The sequence below is a fragment of the Aythya fuligula genome, chromosome Z (genome assembly GCF_009819795.1).
Source record: "Aythya fuligula isolate bAytFul2 chromosome Z, bAytFul2.pri, whole genome shotgun sequence".
In the NCBI taxonomy this organism is placed as follows: Eukaryota; Metazoa; Chordata; class Aves; order Anseriformes; family Anatidae; genus Aythya; species Aythya fuligula.
The window spans coordinates 71,792,390-71,813,922 of record NC_045593.1 but is presented as its reverse complement, the minus strand read 5'-3'; the positions used below and the strand labels follow the sequence as shown (position 1 = coordinate 71,813,922).

The 21,533-nt window shown below is 39.1% G+C and overlaps 1 protein-coding gene across 2 annotated transcripts; it reads right to left on the bottom strand.

The window, feature by feature from the left end:
- Nucleotides 1-3,017: 3,017 nt before the first annotated feature.
- C9orf72 (C9orf72-SMCR8 complex subunit) lies at nucleotides 3,018-19,856 on the bottom strand. 2 transcript variants are annotated; one of them, XM_032206011.1, is made up of 11 exons: nucleotides 19,816-19,856; nucleotides 18,467-18,952; nucleotides 15,509-15,568; nucleotides 14,428-14,523; nucleotides 13,687-13,751; nucleotides 11,593-11,665; nucleotides 8,576-8,692; nucleotides 7,615-7,850; nucleotides 7,028-7,085; nucleotides 6,308-6,417; nucleotides 3,018-6,232 (listed from the first exon to the last, which is right to left on the bottom strand). In XM_032206011.1, the coding sequence occupies exons 2-11, from the start codon at nucleotides 18,908-18,910 to the stop codon at nucleotides 6,046-6,048; spliced, it is 1,446 nt and encodes a 481-aa protein (XP_032061902.1). In that variant the 5' UTR covers nucleotides 18,911-18,952; nucleotides 19,816-19,856; the 3' UTR covers nucleotides 3,018-6,045. The 2 variants fall into 2 exon arrangements, with proteins under 2 accessions (XP_032061902.1, XP_032061903.1); XM_032206012.1 differs by lacking the exon at nucleotides 15,509-15,568.
- Between the last annotated feature and the right edge of the window lie 1,677 nt (nucleotides 19,857-21,533).

Here is a 21,533-nt window from a genome sequence, read left to right as displayed (position 1 = left end):
GGGCAGTATTGCCAGCATCAGAAATACCAAATTTGGGTACAGGTATAGCAAAACTGGGACCAGTATGGAAAAGCAACTGGAGCTCCTGCTGGGAGGAACTTGGCAGTGGAAGGAAGATGCGAGGATGACAAAAAGAAGTCCTCTCAAAATAAGAAAAAGAAAAGGCCATATGGTGTAAATCCAGGCAGAGAAAAGAGGAGGCAGATCCTCCAGCAGAGGACATGCAGCCGCAGGCAGCGGTGGCATGGAGCTGCCATGGGGACACCTCAGACCCTCCTCGGGCAGCTTGCTGTCAGGTCTATGTGTCCTCAGAGCTGGTGAGAGGGGAAACAGATGTGCACCTCCACACCTACAGAGGTGCAATTCAAGTGTGAGTATGTTCTTACCTACCTCACTGGAATTCAGATCTGTGACTGGCAGCTTTGTAGTCCAGTCCAACGCTCTGCGTTGTAGCTCACTTGCAAACTGGTGTATCTCATTGCCCAGATCACTGACAGCTCTGCCGCTCCACCAGTTTCCTTCTCGTGTGCTCATTAATTAACAAACATCTTCATCAATTTGCATCAGTTATGTCCCAAGTCTCCAACCTGCAGGGGAAGTGTCAAACGTTGGCAGTAGCAGTGCTAACAGCAGACTGAACCCAAATTTTTCCTCAGCCTGCCAGTGTCCAGTTCTCTGCCAGAAAACTGTATGGAGTTAATTAGTCATTACTTATTGCCCAGGCCCTGCATACTCCATGTGGCTTGTCTGTACAGCTGCCCTTGGATCAAAAACAAAAAACAAAGCAACAAAACCAAACAGAAACTATAAAAACAAAACAAAATCAAAACAAAATCAAACAACAAAAAAATAACCCCAAAGTCTCTCCTCCGGAATCTAGGTTATCCAAAATTATTTCCAAATATGCTGTGACAGAGACAGGCCAGGGAATGCCAGCAGAGCTCGACGTGATGCAGGATTAACCTCTGGTAAACAGGTAGCCAGAAAACAGGCAGATATCTCAGGAAGGGCAATCTCTCCTACACATCCCTGTGGATGAGTGTGGAAGGCTGAAAACACAGCTCATAGCTCAGCTGTACTACTGAACATTTTGGCAGAAATACTGGATTACTGTATGGGCAGTCTGCAGTACTAAATTTCAGTATTCCCTGACCTGTAATTTCCTGTGTTTCTGCTTCTACTGAAAATCAAAAGCCTGGCAACCCTCAGCCATATTTAACACAAGTTGGACAAGACGCTCTCTCTTACTATGATGAGAAAATTTTCTAAATGGAAGAGAAACTGGCATTGAACTTCGTGTTTCACAAATGAGCTTTTGGCTGTTGCCGTTCTCAAACATTTGGGCTTGTTATTAGATGCGTGTTAGGGATGAAGCTTCAGACGTTTGCCTTTGAGGTATCACAGCTTCACAGCATCAAGCTTTTACTTTGAAACTTGCTCAGCCAAAAACCTCTTTCATGACTTTATCTGATTACCCTTGCTTGCATGCCTGCGTTCCTCCCTCTTCAAAATCTTTGGTCTTTTGCTGCAGGTAGCTGTTTCTGCACCAAGTCCTGATCAGCCCCCGTGCTTCAATTAATGGGTGTGCTGCTGTGAACTGTACCATGTGTTAGTCCCTGTGGATACCGTGCTTCTGACGGAGTTTATTCAGCCCCTGCTTTCACAGGAGATACTCAGAACTGAGGAGGTGATGCCACAAACAGCTTTGATGGAGCTTGTTCTGGGTTGAGCAGAGGGTCAAACCCATCAGCCTCCAGTGGCTACTGCCCACCTCAATCATTATTTGAGCCTAAGCAGCAGTGACTGCAGCCTGTCTGTTGGACTGCAGCACCACAGGACAACTGGGACCTGCAGGGGCCTCAGGAGGCCTCAAAGTCTGGCCCACGTGTGTCCAGAGCAGGCTCAGCCCTGGGGTCAGGCCTTTATCCCACAGGGGCTGGAGACCCTCCAAGCAGGGAGATGACACCATCTCTCTGTGCCCTACTGTCCACATGGGGAAAAAGTTTTCCCCTCTCTCTCCAGCCTCTCTGGCCCTGCTCGCTCCCTGCACAAGGCCCGTGGCCTTCTCCTCAGGCCACGAATAGAGGTGGTGAAAAGGACACACCACTGGGAGACCCTGCAGGACCCTATGGGGCACCAACCTCCAGGCAGATGCCTCCCAGTAGCCACCACCTCAGAGCCTGACTGCCCAACCACTGGGACACCCACTGCAGGCCCCATCACCCAGCTTGTGCATGAGGACACTGTAGGAGTGCTGGAGCCTTGCTGAAGTGAACATGAGTGACATCCCGTTTTCCACTTGCCTGTGAATCCAGTCTTTTTCACAGAAAGCAACGAGATGGGCTATGACTCAACCTTGGTCAAGCCACACTGACATTTTCCCATCACATTCCTCTCCTCCATGTGGCCTGACAGCTGGCCCAAGAGGGCGCTGGACATGATTTTCCCAGCCACCCGAGCAAAACTGACCAACCTGCAATTTCCCGGAAAAACTGGCAGTTTTGCCATGACAAAAATATGGGAACATCTAAAAGATGGGAATAATTATCAGTTGTCATTCCACTGGTTTTCCTTACAAAAAAGAAACTTCATAGAAGTTTCTTGTTCCACTTATCTTTTACTTTGAAAAGTAGCCCTGCATGGTAATTGAAGATTTGAAGTTCCTTGCATGGTTGCTCAATTACTCTAGTTTAAACTGAAGTCAAACTTACTTAATCGTCATTATTAGGATTGTGTCCCATTTTCATCATACCTCTGAAGTTTAACTGAGGTCTTCTGTGTTTGAAAACTGGACATTCATACAAACGGTCTGGCTTTGACAGGAGAGCTACTTCCTTTAAAACAAATATCACATGGACAGCCTGGAAAAGGACAGACTGCCAGGGACTTTCCTTGGTGTTTTGCCCAGGTAGGAGGTGTAACAATTACAGCTTAACAGTACGCCAGGACAAAGGTGAACTACACAGCAACGTTCTACCAGGTGCAAAAAGCCACTCAACATACTATCTTTGTTTTCATTTTCTTTCTCTTTATTGTTGAGGAAAGGACAAAGTACATTCTGATGAACCAACTCCGATTACACTTTAGGAGTAAGCAACATGTTTGTATGAGATAGCCCTCCTATTTTGGAACACTTTCATTTCTCTCGGTGACATGTTTATACAGATTGGAGAAGTCCTCTGCAGTCCTGAGGAAACAGACATTCCAGATAAGCATCAGATGATGCCCTCCTGTGCTAACTTTGTAAGGCTGCAAACACCAGGAATCAGGATCAGAGAAAATATGCTGCTAAAAATGTGCTATAGCACTATTCCTTTCCAAATCCAACTGGAAGAAACACAGTTACTATATTCCTTAGGCTGTAAGGAAGCAGAACCCTGAAGAAAGGTTTTCACTGATGGCTAGAAAGAAGTGAACTTCTAAAAACACTTATAAATTCTCAGTAGTAGAGGCTAGATTCTTACTTAAGCACATCACTTCCAAAATGACTTGCTAGGTCTCTGAAGGAGTCCTCGACAGAAATAAAAGAACAAAGTTGGGAGACCTTTAGAAAATCGCAGTTTTGAAACGAATCAAGTCAGACACAGAGTTAGTAACACGATTGTCCACCAGTGACATTCTAAGACTCACCATCCTCAAATACACACATTTTTAATGTAACAAGAAGGAAGAACATTTCTTCTTTATTTCAAAGGAGAAAGGATCACGATCCCGTAATATATAGAAATTCTATTAAAAAAATCAGCAGAAATTAAAATAAAAAAAAATTGCATGACTTTTATTAGAACACTTTTTTCCTGAGCAAGATTTACAACACAACATGCAGATCCATTTAATAACTTACTTCACTATACATTCTGCACTTGTGACAGTTGTGCAACAAAGGTAGCAATTAAGTTTCCAGCTTTTAGTCATTTCAAAGTGACAGCACATTCCGTAAACAAACAGAGCTTTACTGTTAGTAGTGTCAGTGTTCAGTTTGCAATGCCTATGAAGTGATTTCAGCTGCACATTTAAAGCTGTTTAGACCTCAAACACAACTTCTACATTAGAAGTTTGAGAAGTGTTTATTACATTTTTTTTTCTACAATCTTAGACCTGAGAGTAAAACTTAGCAACGGGCTCTTTTCTGATGCATAAATTGACTAAAAACGCAAAATGAAAGGATAATGTCAGTAAAACAAAAATAATTTCAGCACAAGTAACTTATGTCACTGTATGCCTGACAAGTTCTTTGGATGAAGTGCTGACCTCACATTGCAGGAATCCAACATACATGTAAAGCACAAAAAAGAGGCTACAGGACTACATTACATTGTGTAAGGGCTACACAATATAATCATCCAGTAACACAGCTGATTTTTATTCATAAAAAATGGTATGCAGTAGGGGCCAAGTTCCACCTGTTTCAGAAGATTTAAATATTTAATTGTAAATTTTTATTTTTCAGGAAATATAAAGGAATTCCAGACATGTGGAAAAAAAAAAAGGCATTCCCTTTAAGAACTGAGTATTGGACATTTCAGGAAGTTTTGGGTCTGAGTCATTAACTCTTATGCATGAAGAAGATGCCAAAAAGCTATTTTGAAAACAGAAACCTCTTCACGAAGGACTGCTATGAACAGTTTAATCAACAAGAAACAGCAGCTTCTCAAATCACAAGTGTATCTCCTTTACGAGGAATATAGAGTTATGAGGTTACACTAAAACATGAAACAAATCTATTCCTGCCTCTGTCCAAAAAGATAAATACACATCATGCAGTGCAGATGTATCACTGATTTCGATATAACACACCAAATGTGCCAGAACCGTCAAAAAAAATAGGTCCGGTTAACTTGACATTGCACCTCTCTTCATGTTACTGAGAAAGAAAGGTTGAGGCACACAAACAGATGAGCTTTTGGACCTCCCTGTTTTATTCTTTTCAAGTAAAACAAAGTTGAACATGTGCTAACTATGAACTAAAAAGATTGGCACTATTATTGACTTAAATTCACTTAGTAAAAAGTGAATCATACTAGTTCATAACTGTGCTGCTCTCTGAATTAAGGATTAGTAAATACATTAATGGCAAAGTAAAAAGAATTACTTTTATCTTTTAGTTTGGCTATGAGCTTGGTGTTCTTTGGAAAGGTCTAATACTTTAATCTGAACCTTATTCTAACTGACAATAGACAACGCAGAAGCAATTTAGACACAAAGACAACTGCTGCTGAATGATACAGGTTTCCTGCTTTGTGTTTTGAAAGAGCTCAATTATGCTGGATCACTGAATACTTAACCGCAGGATGGCCAACAATCTGTGACAGAGTATCCTGGTTGGCATTTACATGCATGAAGCAGCTTAAATAATGACCCAGTTCCCATGTGCAGAGTGCTGCTATTTATGCTGCTATTAGCCAACAGTTCGCCCACATGAACACTGTGTAGTATATTTAAAAACAAACAAAAAACACAAACCCACAAACAAACAAAAAATCCCCACATCTTTAAATGCTGCAAATGGAGCCAGTAGTGTATAAAAGGGAGATAAAGGAAGGCATATTTCAGAATTGTACCATATACATAAGAACAAATACATTTAAAAACTCCTTGAAACTCTGGAAAAGCTCCTATCCCCTGACCTCCCTGATTAGAGAGGACATACTCATTGTTTTCTTTACTGACACAGCAGAACGGGGAAAAACAGACACACACTTGAAGGAAATCTGAGGGGAAAGAAGATAAAAGTGCCTCCCTTTGTCATACACAACACATTCAAATTTACCTACTGAGCCCATATGGCAAAGGAACGTCTGGTAACGTTTATTTTTACGGTTAAAAAAAAGCACAAAGAAGAGATGGATTCATTATAATCATGCTTTCCTTGCTCTGCTGGTATTCCCTCTGATACAACCCCCTCCTGCTTCAGACAGATTGTAGTGTTACTTGATTCCTACTGATCCATTCTAAATCAGGTCAATGAGTGTCACAAGTTCACACTGAGAGACTTCTTTTAGTGCCATGCAAGGCAGCGATATTACACATTAGCAGTGAAGAGCTTTAAAATGTCATTAGCATATCACGTTCCTGCACACTAGTGTAGAACGGCCTCCCAAAGATGAAGGAGTGTAGACCCGGTTTAATCTTCTCAGCCAAAGCCATTATTATGTTAAGATCGCCCTCTGCTGTTAAGTCAAGATCAATCTTTAAGCTACGAAGAGACTTAAAAGGCTTTTTTCCTTTTTGCCTGAAAGAAAATAAAAAGGGGGTTTGTAAAAAAGAACAAAGTTTCTCAAAGCCTGCTTTAGATCTGTTCACTTACGTGTCATCCTCTATGTATTTTATTAAAGTTAAGGCTTTTCTGTGAAGGACTAGTAGAAATTGTGCAAGGAATGTACTCCTCAGAGACAAGCCAGGTTTTAGATGAAAGATCTGTTAAAAATGATATGAGAAAATCAGCTAGATACAGAAATTCGAGAATCATTTTAAGAATGTGTAATATAAAAAAACATTGCATACACATGTAACGTGTTCCTAATTATACCAAAACAAGCATATTAGCAGCAGATTTGTAGGCGTACTCAAGATTCATTCTTAGTTTTCTTGCCACTCAGATGCAATGCGTTAAACTTTAAACTTCTACCTTTTTTTTTTTTTTTAATTTTATTTTGATAAAGTACTATTTCCCTTCTAAAAATGATCTGAAATGGATCTCAGGTAGCTTATTCAATACTGTAATTGTAGACACTCTTACACAGCAAACAAAAATATGCACTGTTTTTCATATATAAGAAGTAGTTTCAGTACTGTATTATTACAAATGACACTTAAGCATTTTTTTTTAAATAATTTGTTACCAGACAGACATTTTAAACGGTCAGTTCTTGATGCCTTCTCTAGCTATACAGAAAAGAATCACAGCACTTGTATGAAAAAAGAGGTACCACACCAACAAAGCATCTATTCACGTTAAATTACCTGTTACTAAGAGTTCAAAATACTGTTCTCTAGCTCTTGTTCTTTCTGAAAAAGCAATTATTACCTGATCCAGAAAGGCTTTTACTAATGTATCTCGATGCAGGATATCTTGAAAGACATTTCTAAAGAAAAAAAAAGCAAACAAATACGTGAGGTAATGACATGAAGAGACAGCTATGTCCAGCAGCTGTGCACATAATACTATTGCTTTTTACGGTTTGGCAGAAATTGAAAGTGCATTCAAAATTTGAGTGAATTATAATCGTGTTACTTAAAGGTAATATATAACTTTTAAGCAGAACTTTCAGGAGAAATGCATTAAACCCTGAAAAGCCACTGTGCCTTGCCAAGTACACTTGGCTCTGGAATATGCTATTTAAAATAGGCAACAAAATTACCATAACACTGTCAGTATCACTGGATTTCAGTAACACTTAATGCAACAAAAAAACTCACAGAACTCCTAAATTCTGCAGAACAAATACAACCACCAGAGCTGAAGAAGCTTCTTACGAGAAAAACAAACAAACAAACAAAAAAAACAGAACAAAACAAAACTCCAGTACTTTTTGTATTAGAAAGCATGCTTTACACCTTGTTCTTTCATCTCAAATCAAGTAATTTTAAGACGCTTGGGAGGGAAGTACATACAAATCAGGTGTGAAACTCTCATCTGTGTGGATAATAGGATCTTGAGACATTTCTTCATCTGAATTAGCTCTCCAAAATGCTGTCAGCTCGGACCTCATATACCGACGTTGGTTGTAGATGTGTTCATGACATGGGGGCATCTGCTTCACTGTATTGACATCTACATCTATATGTGTTGTGGGATACGGAGCATACATTACTTGACGGAAGGGCAACACAAAGCTTCCTGTTGCATCCTGTTTTAGTCAAAACAAAACAAAACTCTTCTAGTTACTTAGAAAAAACCAAACCAAATTGGAACAAAACAATAGGAACAAAAATTGGAACAAAACATCATGCCTACATTTCAAATCCCATTTGTGTAGACACATTTTGTTTGAAAGAAATCATAGCTGTAACCAGACAAATGTCCTCAATACTGCATGATTCTGCTAATGTAATGGTGAAAACAGGTATTGAGGTATCCTGTGTACTCCACTGCATCATCTGATTCTTGAATCCATTAACATTTCAATATGATATTTATCTGTGAAGTTTAGACTGCTCATTAGAGCAAGAAGTATTACTTTCCTAATTACCTTCACTAGTTGCTACAGCCCTTTTAATAAACTTGGAAGCCATAGGACTGATGGACTGTTCTCTTTTACTGATGACACAGAACCTGAATGCTTTCTTGAATTCTAGCCCCAAGAAGGCAAAATATTATTATTATTGTATTAAGCATAGGAATAATTCTGATCAATACTCAACCCAAGAAATGTCTGGGTCAGAGAAAAGACTGGCTTAGAATTTTAACATGCAAAGAGTCATAAGCCAGCTCTTGCACCAAGAAGAACTCAAGTGAAGATATATTTCTTCAAACATGAATGCTATTATGCACGTGCTTATCATATGTGCACACATCCACGTATACTGAAGAATGCTCTTAAACACAGAATAGAATTTTACTAAGTGTACTTACTTTGAGTAAGCCTTGAACAAAAAGCCCTGACTCATATTTGAAAGAAGACTCATTTCTACAGAGTCTGGAACATTTCCGCTCTGATGGTGTAAGAAACAGACACAATGTTCTCACAATCTGCATTAAAAAAGACAGGATCAAAAAAAAAAAAAAAAAAACAAAACAAGAAAATGTAAGGAATTAAGTGATCTTCAAATGCAATTTCTGACTTCATCCTGCTTACTAGAAAAAACTAAAATTGCATAACATCAGAGAATAGTGACATGCTTAAATAATTAAGATGTAAGCCATGCAAGTCCAATTTCTTGTCAAATGAAAAGGAAAGCCTAAATTTTTGGCAACATTTTTTGCCAACTATGTAGAACAAAACAACTTTTGCCTTTTGATGCCTCTTCATATTACATAAACCTAAGTTGCTGTGATTAATTTCCTAGCCTTTTAAGCCTCTTGTTCCATATTGAAATGTCAGCTATTGTCTCCAATGAGGCACATTTAATGTTATAAATAAGCATCCATGCTTATTTCCTCATTAATTTGCTCAAACTCTCCATTAAAAGCAACAAAGGTACTTTATTATTTTAAGCTTCTATGCTACAACTGCTGCAGGCAATCATGTCCAAATGCAAATATATATTCTTGTCTCGTAGTCAAACATACATTACTGACTAATGTTTTTGCCTGCAGTAGTGGTTTTTATTTATTTATTTATTTAACTTTAAGTAAAGCTAAGGTATACTATAAAAAAAGGAATTACTTCAAAACATAGCACCACAACACAATGGCCACACTACTGATAAGAGCCTATGCAATTTTAAGTAAATTTGTCCAGAATAGATCTTGAGACTCACATTCTTCTAGACTGCTTTTTTAAGTACTCAACTTATCAATACATTGTTACACACACTCATAACCATTTAGACACCTAAGCCTTTTTATTAATTATAATGCTTAGTAGTGTATTGCACGTAACTTAGTAATGTGCAAATTCTACATCACTAAAACTATGTGTATTAACTATGGTTAACTGACTTCCTCTGAGGACTGAGATTTTTCTTTTCTCAGGTTCCCTTGTTGCTCATAGTTGTTTTAACTGAGCATCAGCATTTATCACTTATTTGATCAGAGGTGCTTAAACACTACTGCCAAAAACACACAAAACAATGTATTCTTTCTCCAGATTCCTGTAAAGTGTCCTGAAGAGCATATTTCAAAACACAGGTTTGCTGAAGATGCCTTACATTTTCTGAATCTTTTTACAAGAAGGTATGTTTCACTGCAGCAGAGAACCCTGCATACTGTAAAATATACATTATACAATTGTATATATTATATAATTAATACAGGCTAACCGTTAATTTTATTTGACACTGAAGCTATCAGTAAACACATATATCAAAAAAGCATCAACTTCAAGAATTATTTTTTTCAAGGCAAGGCTTCAGTCTTACTAAATGAACTAGAACACAATGCCTATTACAACACTATTAAAAGGAAAGTCAGACAGAAAAGCCCAACATGAATAAAAGATTTCCAATCAAAAAATGAAGTTACCTAAATATACTGCTTCACCACATGTACTGCAGTAGAAGCTTTGTCCTGGTCTTGGAATGGGGAACTATTGTTACTGCATTGCACAGAGGCCCCAGTGTAAATTGAAAACTTATCGTGCTAAGGAACTACAAAGAACCTTACCCTCACAGCAGTACTGGTATACTCATTAAGTGCAGTGGTGCCTAATACCTAAAAAGCTGTAGGATTGCACATTTTTATAAAATCCTTCTTTTCACTCCCAGTTGCAGGGATATTCTGAATCAATGAGGTTTATTAAAGGACTCAACTGTGAACATAGAGAGGCAATTGATTTAGTGAAATACATTTTCTCTCTAAGAAAATAACACTTTCTTCAATGATTTGTCTCTGAATATCCTAACTGAAAACTAACAAGCACTTTTATTAGAAGGGATGGAATAACAGCCTAATTAAATGCCAGTCAAAGGCAAACCTTTCTGAACAAAATGCCAATACATTGCAGAGTGCTATAAAGAAATATTTTAAGATATATTTCAATGGGAAGTAAATACAAGTGTATCTCTTCCAAGAATTGCTTTCAATTTATCTGAAGCAATCAGTTTGGTATAATCAAAAAAACACATACAAAAAGTACTTGGAGAATTCTGAATAAGGAACATTTCTTCATTTGATTTTTCCTTCACATACTCAGCTTAAAATAAGCATCAAGAAACTCGTCATTTACACAAAAAAAAAAAAAAAAAAAAAAAAAAGCAGGGCAGGTTATAATTTTGTATCAGTTCAAATACAGTATTTGATAATGGGCAAAAACAAAAAAATAAACAGCATGGCAAAAAATTCTGTCTACCAGAAAATGTAATTACTGTTCTGAAATGACTGATTCCAAAAGTGACCTTGTTTCCTCCACATAGACCATTGGAACAGATACACATTCTGCTTTTCTCTATTAAGAGAACAGATAATGCTGCTTTTTTTTTTTTTTTTTTTTTTATCATCTAGACCTGAAGGCTCCTAAGTATCATCCCTCCTGATAAATTCTGCACGTGCTCCAGCAAGTTTGCTGACACACTGAGTTGTTTTTTTTTTTTTTTGGTTTGTTACAGTACTCAATTTTAGGTGTTTATATCTGTATTTTGCTTCTCTGGTTCTTCTGGAACTGGTTACAGTTACAGTCAGCTGTAATCTGTTCAGATAGCACATTTTAGCTAGCAAAACTTACTTTAGAAGCTCAGACTCAATTAGAACTTATGTATAACAGTATCAATTACATTAAATTCACTGGTTTTCTTATGGTTTTCAGAATACAACTGGTAAGGCAATTTTCTGGCAGAATTATTAACTGCTAGAACAATCAACAGAATATAACCAGACAATATCCTCTCCTTCTCCAACCTAAAGCATGTTTATATAAAAAACTTTTTTTCAAATAACACACTAACACTGCTTATAATTGGCATTTAAGTTTCATTTATTAAGAACTGTGTTACCTTATTAACTTTTTCTGCACTGCTTCCTACAACTACAGAACAACCACAGGTCTGCAGATGTGAACTAATTGCACTGCAAATAAAAACAAACATAGGTTAATAAATTTAATCAGACTTTTCAAATAAAACCATTATCATCTTTACAATAAGAATTAATGGCTGGAAGTTATACTACAAGTCTATAGCATAGCCCTCACATACGTGGGTACTGCTGAAATCCAAAGTTCAGCAGTATCTGTATTTGCAGTTTGGTGAATAAAAAGACTGCCAGACAGAACCTCCAAACACCACTTACAGAGCAAATACAAATCATTACTGTATCACTGTATCACAAAATCAATTAAAAAAATATCATCTAAAGCAACAGAAGCATTAATAATGAAGGATCTGAAAGTGTGTTGAAAGATGACCTGTTCTCATTATTTTGACACAACTGTGGATCAGAAGCTAGTTTTGGGAGACCTGGCAGGTAAACTACTAATTTGGCAACTACAAGGGTAAGGGCACTTCATATTCCAGTCCCTTGGAATACAGCCAGGCAAGCTGAGAGATGGGTGATCTTGTCTCATGAGCTGCCATCAGCAAAGCCATGTTTTAGTTTATCTTAAGTTTGGAGGGTGCAGTAAGTACACCTGGACTAACCATGGTAACTCTTAACCTATCCCTAGCAAACGTCTTCTCAGGTTCCTTTCTTCACCCTCTCCTTGTGCCTCACCTTCTCAAACCCATAGCTGGCCCCCAGTTTCAAAAAGTCAAGATACCACTAGATAGTTTTCTCCAATACCTATTGATATATGGAAGCACAATTATGTTATCTTACTGAAGGATGCCTCGTATGGTGATTGACCAGTTCTAATAAACACTTCTAACTGATAGGGACTGTAACAGCTACACTCAGACTCTGAAGTCCAGGAGATGGGCTTTATACTGGACTCATTACTATTTATCTTACCAATTTTAAGTTGGATTTAAGGTCACTTGAATTCTTCCTTTGGGACAAAATCAGAAGTTTTGTTTCATTTAGAAGTTACTAAGAAACTATGAGTTTATTTTACAAGTTGGTATTGTTAAAATGGCAGTTCATTTTGCTTAATCCAGTTCTTATCCAATGACATAGAAATCCACTCCAACACCACATTCAAGACTCAAAATCTGAACCTAGATGAGCAGACAAGCTTTGCTTCCCTCTAAAAAGCAGACAAGCAGACATTTCAGCCAATCACACAAATCGTGATTCTTTCCTTGTCTGCACAAAATTTCCATGAAGAAGTAGTAGCACAAAGAGAGAACTGATACCCTTTGTTATCCCTGCAGTCTATTACACGCCTCCAAAATTTACAAATGAGAATAGCTCACTAATCAGTAGCTTTAGTTCTTAACAATAACTCATTCCCTAATATGCACTTCATTTTTTTCTTGAAAGATTGAGTTGTAAGTCTGAAAACACAAAGAAATCCTAAATTCTCCAGAAAAGTGAATAAAACATTATTGTGAAGAATTATTAAATGTGATGCTGTTTAAATAGACTACAAACTCTTTAGCACTAAATGCTGTTATATAGGAGATGTTCTGAAACACAACACCGGTTAAAATATGCTTTTCCATATGAAGAGACCAAGTTGCTCCGAAGTGCAACTATTTCCACTTATGCAGCAGAAATGGGGGGGGGAAATCAAAATGGATAATTTAATAATAGGCACTCCACATGCCATGCCATTAATACTTTTATTCATAATTAATGCATTAGGCATGACTCAGTGTTTTGGTTAATTCATAAAGACGTTAGACTTTGACTTAGAACTTCAGAGGAAAAGTGTCAAGCAAAAATTGTATTTGATAGGAATTCTATTTTCAAGCAAATGACTGACAACACAGTCGAACAGCTGCAGCTACTAGCCCAGAACCATTCTTTTAAGAACAACTTACTGAGATTTTTGTCTAAGAAATTCTGGAGAAGTCAAGAAGTCAAACAATTTACCCCCTCCTATGAAAAAAGCTATTATAGCACACGTTGACGCGCACATACAGATACGTGTACACTCACACAAGTTTAATCAATTTTACTACAGCATAAGTCAAAACAGAAATTCATACTTGAGAAGAAATCCTTCATGGCAACTATCCCCAATGTCATCATCATTTAGCACCGTCTCACTTATCTGAAATGCAGATAAACATAAACAAAGGTTAGAAAAAGATCACCTTAGAATGAAGTGATTTTGTTTTTTGATAGGTGGGAACTGTTTGGGATCCATTTAAGGTACATTGTAAGACTGCCAGAAAAGAACAACCTTAAAAAGACCTTGTCACTTACCCAAAGCATTTTGAAAATAAGAAAGTCACTCTATTATTATTATTATTTCTCCCCCACCAGCAGTAACAATAAGATCCCTCCCAGTGTTTTTTCTTAAAGTCTTGTCCAGAATACTTTAACCTAGTCCATGTGAAATCATTCCTACTTTTTTCATGAGAACACTATACTACATTGGAACAGATACCAACATTAAAGCCATCTACCTCCCCATTTGTTTTTCATCAAATAGCCTTTCCACATGGCTCTTCAGAAGCATGTCACCCCAGGCAGTCCATTTTGCTAAGTGCTAACCATAAAAAGCACTGCTAGTACTGTTAGCATTTACCAAACTAAAACTGTTATACCATTCCCTACAGCATTTAGGAGAACTTGATGCGAAACAGCAGAAGCATACAGGAATTTATGACAACTGGTTTTCGTTTTTTTTTTTTTTTTTTTTTTTTTTTTTCCTGCCAGAGAGCAGCAAATTAGATTGGTGGTGTCTTTCTCTTATTCAGAACACAAAGGACATAGGGACTTACATCTATTTCTTCTGGAACACTGTGTGATTTCATAGATGAAAGGAGCTCCATTACAGGAATGACTTCTCCTGTCAGCATTGGAATGATGCTCTGGCCCTGTGCAATAAATAAAATGCTTGAAGTGCAGTATAAGAAATTACTAATAACATAAACTTGCAGTATTATCGAATTATAGAATCATATAGGTCGGAAAAGACCTCTAAGATCATCTGCTCCAACCTCTAACATGCAAAAACATCTTTAAAATCAAATTACATGCAAAGCATCTTTAACTTCCTATTGTTTCAAAGTGTGGTTGTGGGTGTCAACTGATACACAGTCTTCTTTGGTTTTGCTGATCATTCATTATGAACTGGAAACATGCATTTCACTTTTCAACATCATGTCTAAAATACGTTTTCAGGGTCCTGTGCTAATTTTCCCAATCAGTTTGATCTGCCCACACAAGACACATTTGGAATGAGATAATCTGATCATATCATATAACAAACAATTACTATTATACATTTATAGATCCAAAATCTGACATTTTGATGACAGGAAAACGAAATCAGGCTATTATTTATCAACACGTGAAATTATTTATGATTTATCTGATTTCATCTCTTCACAAGAAAACCAAAGCCACAATTTTGTATTTGCAGTTTCAGAAATTGAAGTCTTTTCACAATCTTATGCATTAAGTCTACCATCACATTTCAGCACAACAGACTCTGTACGTCTCTGTAAAACAGCCTAGTGAAAGACCACCCTTGACAGGAGGAGAGCATAAATCTAGGAAGCTACTACCTTTACAGAGCTTCAAGTTCAAGTAAATGAATTCCCTTTTCTGAAAGGTAATATTCTTCATAGATTTCCACTTCTCCCACAAAGTGATGAAATACATTTTCCTTCAATTTGTTCACAGCTTCCATCATCCTATCTTCATAAAGTTTGTCTCCTGTGCATGTCAGGTCACCAGCCAGTCCAAAGTATCTTCCTGGATCCCAAAAATAAGAAGCAGCACCAACTTCTACAGTCATCAGATCCAGTCAAACAGGTTTGTGGTGGTGGGCCATATGCATCAACCAGACGGTCTTACCTGATCCTCCATTCTCTCCGTGCCTTCCAAGACAATCTTCTGGAAATGTTCTTGCCTCTCCTGAGCAAGAGAAGCAGTTAAATACTTGTTTATATATGTATGCACACAACAGTCATATGGAACAATTTCTTCCCTGTTGAGGCATGCTTCTCAGGTTCAAATTTCGATGTTCAAGTCTTTTTTCTTTTACAGAGCTGACATTGGTAGGAAGTGATGTCATTTTAAACAGATCAATGTTCCCTGAGATTAAATCAACACCCCATCAAACCTCTCACATGCTTGGGCAGGAGTGGCAGCAAAACGAGGGTGTGATGGCAATGACAAAAGAACAACATTTTCTTCGTTACAGACCAAGAAAATGCCATATGATCAGACTATGGTGCAGAACTCCACTTTATGCATTTCTATTTCAAATGGGTAAGGTACAGACTGATGGTTCCTGATGCAACCAGAGAAAAAATGAGATCTCTTGAATGAGGAAGATTATGTCTGGGGAGGGTAGGTATTCACCATTTTTTTTTTCCACATCTTGAGACAATGACAAGTCTTTAAATCATTGTTTTGTAAACAAGTACAGGAGACATGAAACCTCAAACTACGCAAAACACTGCACAAAAGACTGTACAAAGTTCTCAGAACAGACTAATCAAAAGCTGAGCCTTAATCACCAGAACAATCGATACAGTATGTAAAAAAAAATCAAAGATGCAGACAGAAATAACGATAGCTTTTGCTATACACTAAGTAGTTGTTGCCTTCTTAATGGTTGTGACTGAATTGCTTGAAGATGATCAACCTCAAGTGGGAAGAGTCCACATAATGTTTTTTGAGCAGATGAATAGGTAGCAAGCTACAGTGAATGGCCCTAAAACAGCTGTAAAACTCATCTGACCACTTTAAAGAAGCATCAGTGAAAAATAACATTGGAACTTGGCAGATTATTCCTTTGGGGACCTTGAGCTTTGACTTCAGTAAGACATACTCAATAATGAAGATCTTTTGCTTCAAAAGAAGTCAGTCTTCATGAAGACCAGGCTGAACAAATGACATAAGCCACTTCTTTTTAGAAATACAACCGCTACAAATTATTAGACAAACACCCAGACCATAAAATTTAGGTAAACATTTGGGGTTTCTAATCTCACATAGCAGACTTGATTGGAGTTGCTTGTCTTTGCCAGTCTCAGCATTGTTCCATGATTCTCCTAGTCCTTGAGTTCAGTTTCTTCTCTCTGAACATAAGTTGTGACAGCTGATAATCACAACACCCATTAGAAATGCCAGAAGAGATGCATAGTTCCTCTCAGATACTATTTCAACCTTTTGTACGCTGTTGTAGCCATAGCTGCTGAACTGCCTCAAACAGCAAACTATAGTATTTGGGCCTGTTTTTATTCAATACTGTAATTCTACAACTCATACCTAAATTTTAATTTACACTTTTAATGCAGTTTATTATCTTCTAGGTAAGTCTGCAGATATGCAGTTACATGCAGGCACACTTTTCCTCCAAAGAAGAAAAGTAATAATAAAAAAAAAGACAATAAATGTCTCTTTTAGAACCTTGAGTTGTTGTGACTGTTTTAGTTGACCTAGCTACTTCAAGATCACCTGAAAAAAACATAAGAACTTCATGACTAGTTTCAGAGGGAACTACAAGAAAACATTTTGTCATTCTCAAAGCCACTTGAGGGCCATTTTTACTGCAGAAACAGATTGATATGGGTCAATGTCAAAAAAAGAGTGAAGACATACAGTATTTAACAATAACAGACAATTCTTATTTGACCATTCACATAAGACATCAGTGGAGAAAACACTAAATGACAGAGAAACAATGTAATCAAGAGTGTGAGGTAGCATTCGCTTGTGTCAAAAGTACTAACATCCAGTGAACAATTTATTTTAGGAATTAGGAACGTACCATTGCTTTCTACTCTATTGAAAATGAAAATTTATGTCCTAACTTTACTCCAAAAAAATAAACACTAGATTATCAAGAGCAAACATGAAAGAAGACACTGCCAACCATCAATGGACACTGTTAAGTGTAACAAAAAGGAAATGACAATGCAAAATTTATGTCAACTTCTTATTTTTGGAATCTTAATTAGAACACTTAAAAAGGAAGTTTAAAATACGTTGACTAGAGGTCTCAGAAGAGGAACAGAAACATGATGGAACAACCATGCATCACCACACACATTACAGCTGACATGCAATGTATTGCTCTAAGACAAGTTGTACTCCGTGAAGGCAACAGAGAGTGTTTTTATTACTAGAATGCTATTGACTTTTAACAAAAATACGTAATAATTTCATTTGCATAAGGAAACACTCATAAGGTACCCAAAATAAAGAGCTGCAACTCTTCAAAAATTTTACTATTTTTTCCATTTTTCAGATTCAAAAGCAGCAATATTTGGACTCAAGTAGCTGTATTTTCTTTGTTCTCCCATCAGTTTAATGCAATTTAACACCTGCCAAACAGTTTGCTGATACCCTTTTTTGATAAATAAAATGTGACTACAATACATATGGTGACAGTATTAATTCCATCAGTTCCTGTTTTGAACCTCAACAGCAAAATAAATAAATAAATAAATAAATAAATAAAATGTGAAGCAGTAAATTTACAATTCTACCTTGGTTAAATACAGTAATTAACACAGTTAAAAGCAATGACTTAAATTCAGAAAGACGAAAAACTTTACAGGACAGCTAATTTAACTAAATAGCCTTGTATACCCTTCTATAATATTCCCAGGGCAAATCATGTGGCTAAAAACCCCAGCCTCAAATCTGGTGACATATGGATAACTTTCTAACTTCAAAATCCTATCCTTGTAGAGAGGTCAGCCTCCTCCAAGTTCCTGTGTCAACATAAAAGGTGTCACAAAATCTTCATTCTTGGTTTTGCTCAAGACAACTATTTTTAGGAATGAACAACAAACCTACCTTATGCATCCATATTCTTCCTTTCCTTATAATATGCGTTAACCTATCCACGCACACTCTGTGAAGAGGTAGGTAAAAGCCAAGTTCGCTTTGTGGAAGTATGATTGACAGTCCGTATGTGCTTCTGTCTCCATTCCAGTTTCCATCAAAGATTAAAGAAACAATTATAACCCTTTTTTCTGCCAAGACAAAGAACTTCACATCTATCGCACCGCTTTCTGCATTTCGAAGTATTTCTCCGTTCAGGGTGTGGTTAGCAAGGAAGGTTATTTCACCATCACTGAGAAGCACCTGGTCTGTCTTTGGGGCCCAGATATGCCGCACTCGGGGGCCAAGAATGTTGTCCCAGTAAGCAAAAGTGGCAGCTAATAATGGTGACTCGCCATTCAAAGCAATCTCTGTTTTGGCCACTGCGGGAGATGGCGGTGGACAAAGAGCTGACATGACTGCTTCCTCTCTTGCGTATCACTGAAACTCTTACATGACCTAAATAACAAAGGTTTTGGAGAAAAAAAAAAAAAAAAAAAAAAGTAACTAGAGCACTGCTCATTAATTAGAGCACTACTCATTATGACCACTTTTTGTTGCGTTTCCAAATACGACTTTAAGAGACAGCTCTGACTTTTTACACCCGAGATTCCACTGTAGACTACGTTCACAAAGGAAACCCACGCGCGTGCAGCAACGGAGCACGCGTGACAGATGTGTCAGGCCTCGGGGTGCCCTTTACTCACTGCACAAGTATGACCAGCCTGCACAACACCCAACCTGGCGACTCTGCATGGTAAACACCGCCTTCACCTACGGGTGGCCGGGACCTTCACCTGCGGGTGGCACGCTGGTGGCTGGGACACCAGGCGAGTCCTCGAGCACTGTGCGGTGTGTGTGGATGGAAGACGCCTCGTGTTCCTCAGCCACAACCTCCGGGACGCGTGCCCTGGCAGCTGCCAACAGCCCCGCTGCTTCCCCACCCCAAGGGCTTGGGGGATGATAAATACAGCAGAAAGGGGGCTGGTGAGCGCGCTCGGCCCAGGACAGGCGGCTGCCACAACCCAGGCGCTGCTCCGAGGGCCAGCACCAGGCGCCTCAGGGTGCCAGCCGTGACACCCCCACACCGCGCCCCTCCATGCGCACCTCACGGCGGGCACCGCACCCTCAGGCCCGACAGAACCAGGTTAGCCCCCGCCCCGAGGGCAGCCTGAGCACCGCCCAGGCGCTGGTTTTGCCTTCGGGCAGGACCCACACCCCCAAGACCCGGCTCCTCAGCGCTACCCAAAACCGCTCCGGGGCCGCGACGCGCAACCGCCCCCGCCGCCCGCCTCCCACCCGCCCTGCCTGCCTCGCCTCACCTGCGCGCCCATCGACCGGCCTCCGCCGTGACGCGCATGCGCGCCGCCGGCACCCTCCCCCACCCCTCCCCCTTGGAGCCGCCCCTGTGCGGCGCGGCGAAATGGCGGCGCCGCGGCGACAAGATGGCGGTGGGAGGAGCTGCGCAGTGCCCGCCCCGCAGGCGCGGGGAGGGCGGCGGGTTCAGGCAGTTGTCGCGCTGCCCGGTGGTCTGGCACTGTCACCGGCTGCAAAATAAACAATCAAATAAACAAACAAACCCGCGTCTGGTGTAGAAAACAAGGGGAGAAGGTGTTGCTTGTGAAGGAAGCCTCGGGTGTACGTGGCTGGGGAAGCAGGTTTGTGCTAGCTGCAGCGTTTCACGAAGGGGCTTTTAAGATAGGAAGTTTATGACAGGTTAGAGACCAAATAATCTGTATGCAAGGCAGTGAAAGTGCGCTGTTTCAGGCTTCATTTAGTTTTACAGATCCACAGCAAGTACTTTTACCTTGTTTCCAAACTAAACCACCACACAAAACCTCTGATTAAACAAGAGCACAGAGAAACAGCAGAAATAAAATCTTTTAGGAAATTGCTGATACTTGCTGCAGTCAAAAAACAGGTATCAACATCGATGGAATTTCACCACTTGCTTGTTGCCTCAATGTAAACCATACAATCACAGAATCGTTTAGGTTCAAAAGGACCTTTGAGACTGATAGAGAGAAAACTTGACGACCAATGTTACCAAGTGGCTATTCTTTATTACAGCACTGAGTGTGGGGTGGATCACTCTGCCTAACACACACACCAAAGGTTACTGCCAGGGTGCTTATAATAATGACATCTATACACATTCATCATACTTCCCTGTAAGTCTATTGCATATTCATGAGGTATCTGAAAAAGCATTGACACAGGTTCCCACCCCTATTCTCATGAGCGCTAGAGTTCTTGGGTGGCTACCCGACATACTCTGGTGGTCTTTTGCTGAAGGCCACAAGTCTTCCTTGCTGCTAAACTTCTGACCCTTCGTTTCTTTTACAGACTTCAGCAGCCCAGCCAGTTCTTGCTGGTTCTATTATCTGTGAAGTCTTTCCTTCCCTTACCTTTTAGGGTTGTCCCATCCTCGTACTCCCTGCCTCAGCCCTGTCCTTGTGGTTGATGCACAACATGCTCCCTGTGTTAGCTAAAACCTGCAAAATCAACATGCTTTCCACTGTTCCCTGTCTTGAGATCATGAAGTCCACCAAGTCCCATCACTATAACATCCCTTAGTGCCATGTCCACATGTCTTTTAAGTGCCTCCAGGGATGGAGACTGCCATTTCCTAGGGCAGCCCATTTAAGTGCTAGAAACCCATGCAGCTTAAAAATACTTACATTTCAACAGTGAAGATAAAACCTCTTGTAGGCCATAGACTCTATGGTATGAAAGATGCATTGGTAAGTAATTCAGGTAAGTAATGATGTAGGAAAAGCGGGCTTCAGGGATGAGGAGCAGGGTTTATCTTTATTTTGTCACTGAAATGTCATGGAGCCTTGCATTAGGCACTTGATTTTACCACATTGATTTCCCATTAGGAACTGCTTTAAGAATTCTAGGTGTGAAAGCAAATCACCATATTATATGCAAAGAAGCACTAGCATGAAGTACAAATCTTTTCTTTTGAAATAATAGCTGAGTCTCTGTAATTGCCTGAATGTTGTTACTGGCAGTGTGAAATTTCTGTCTGTTTTAG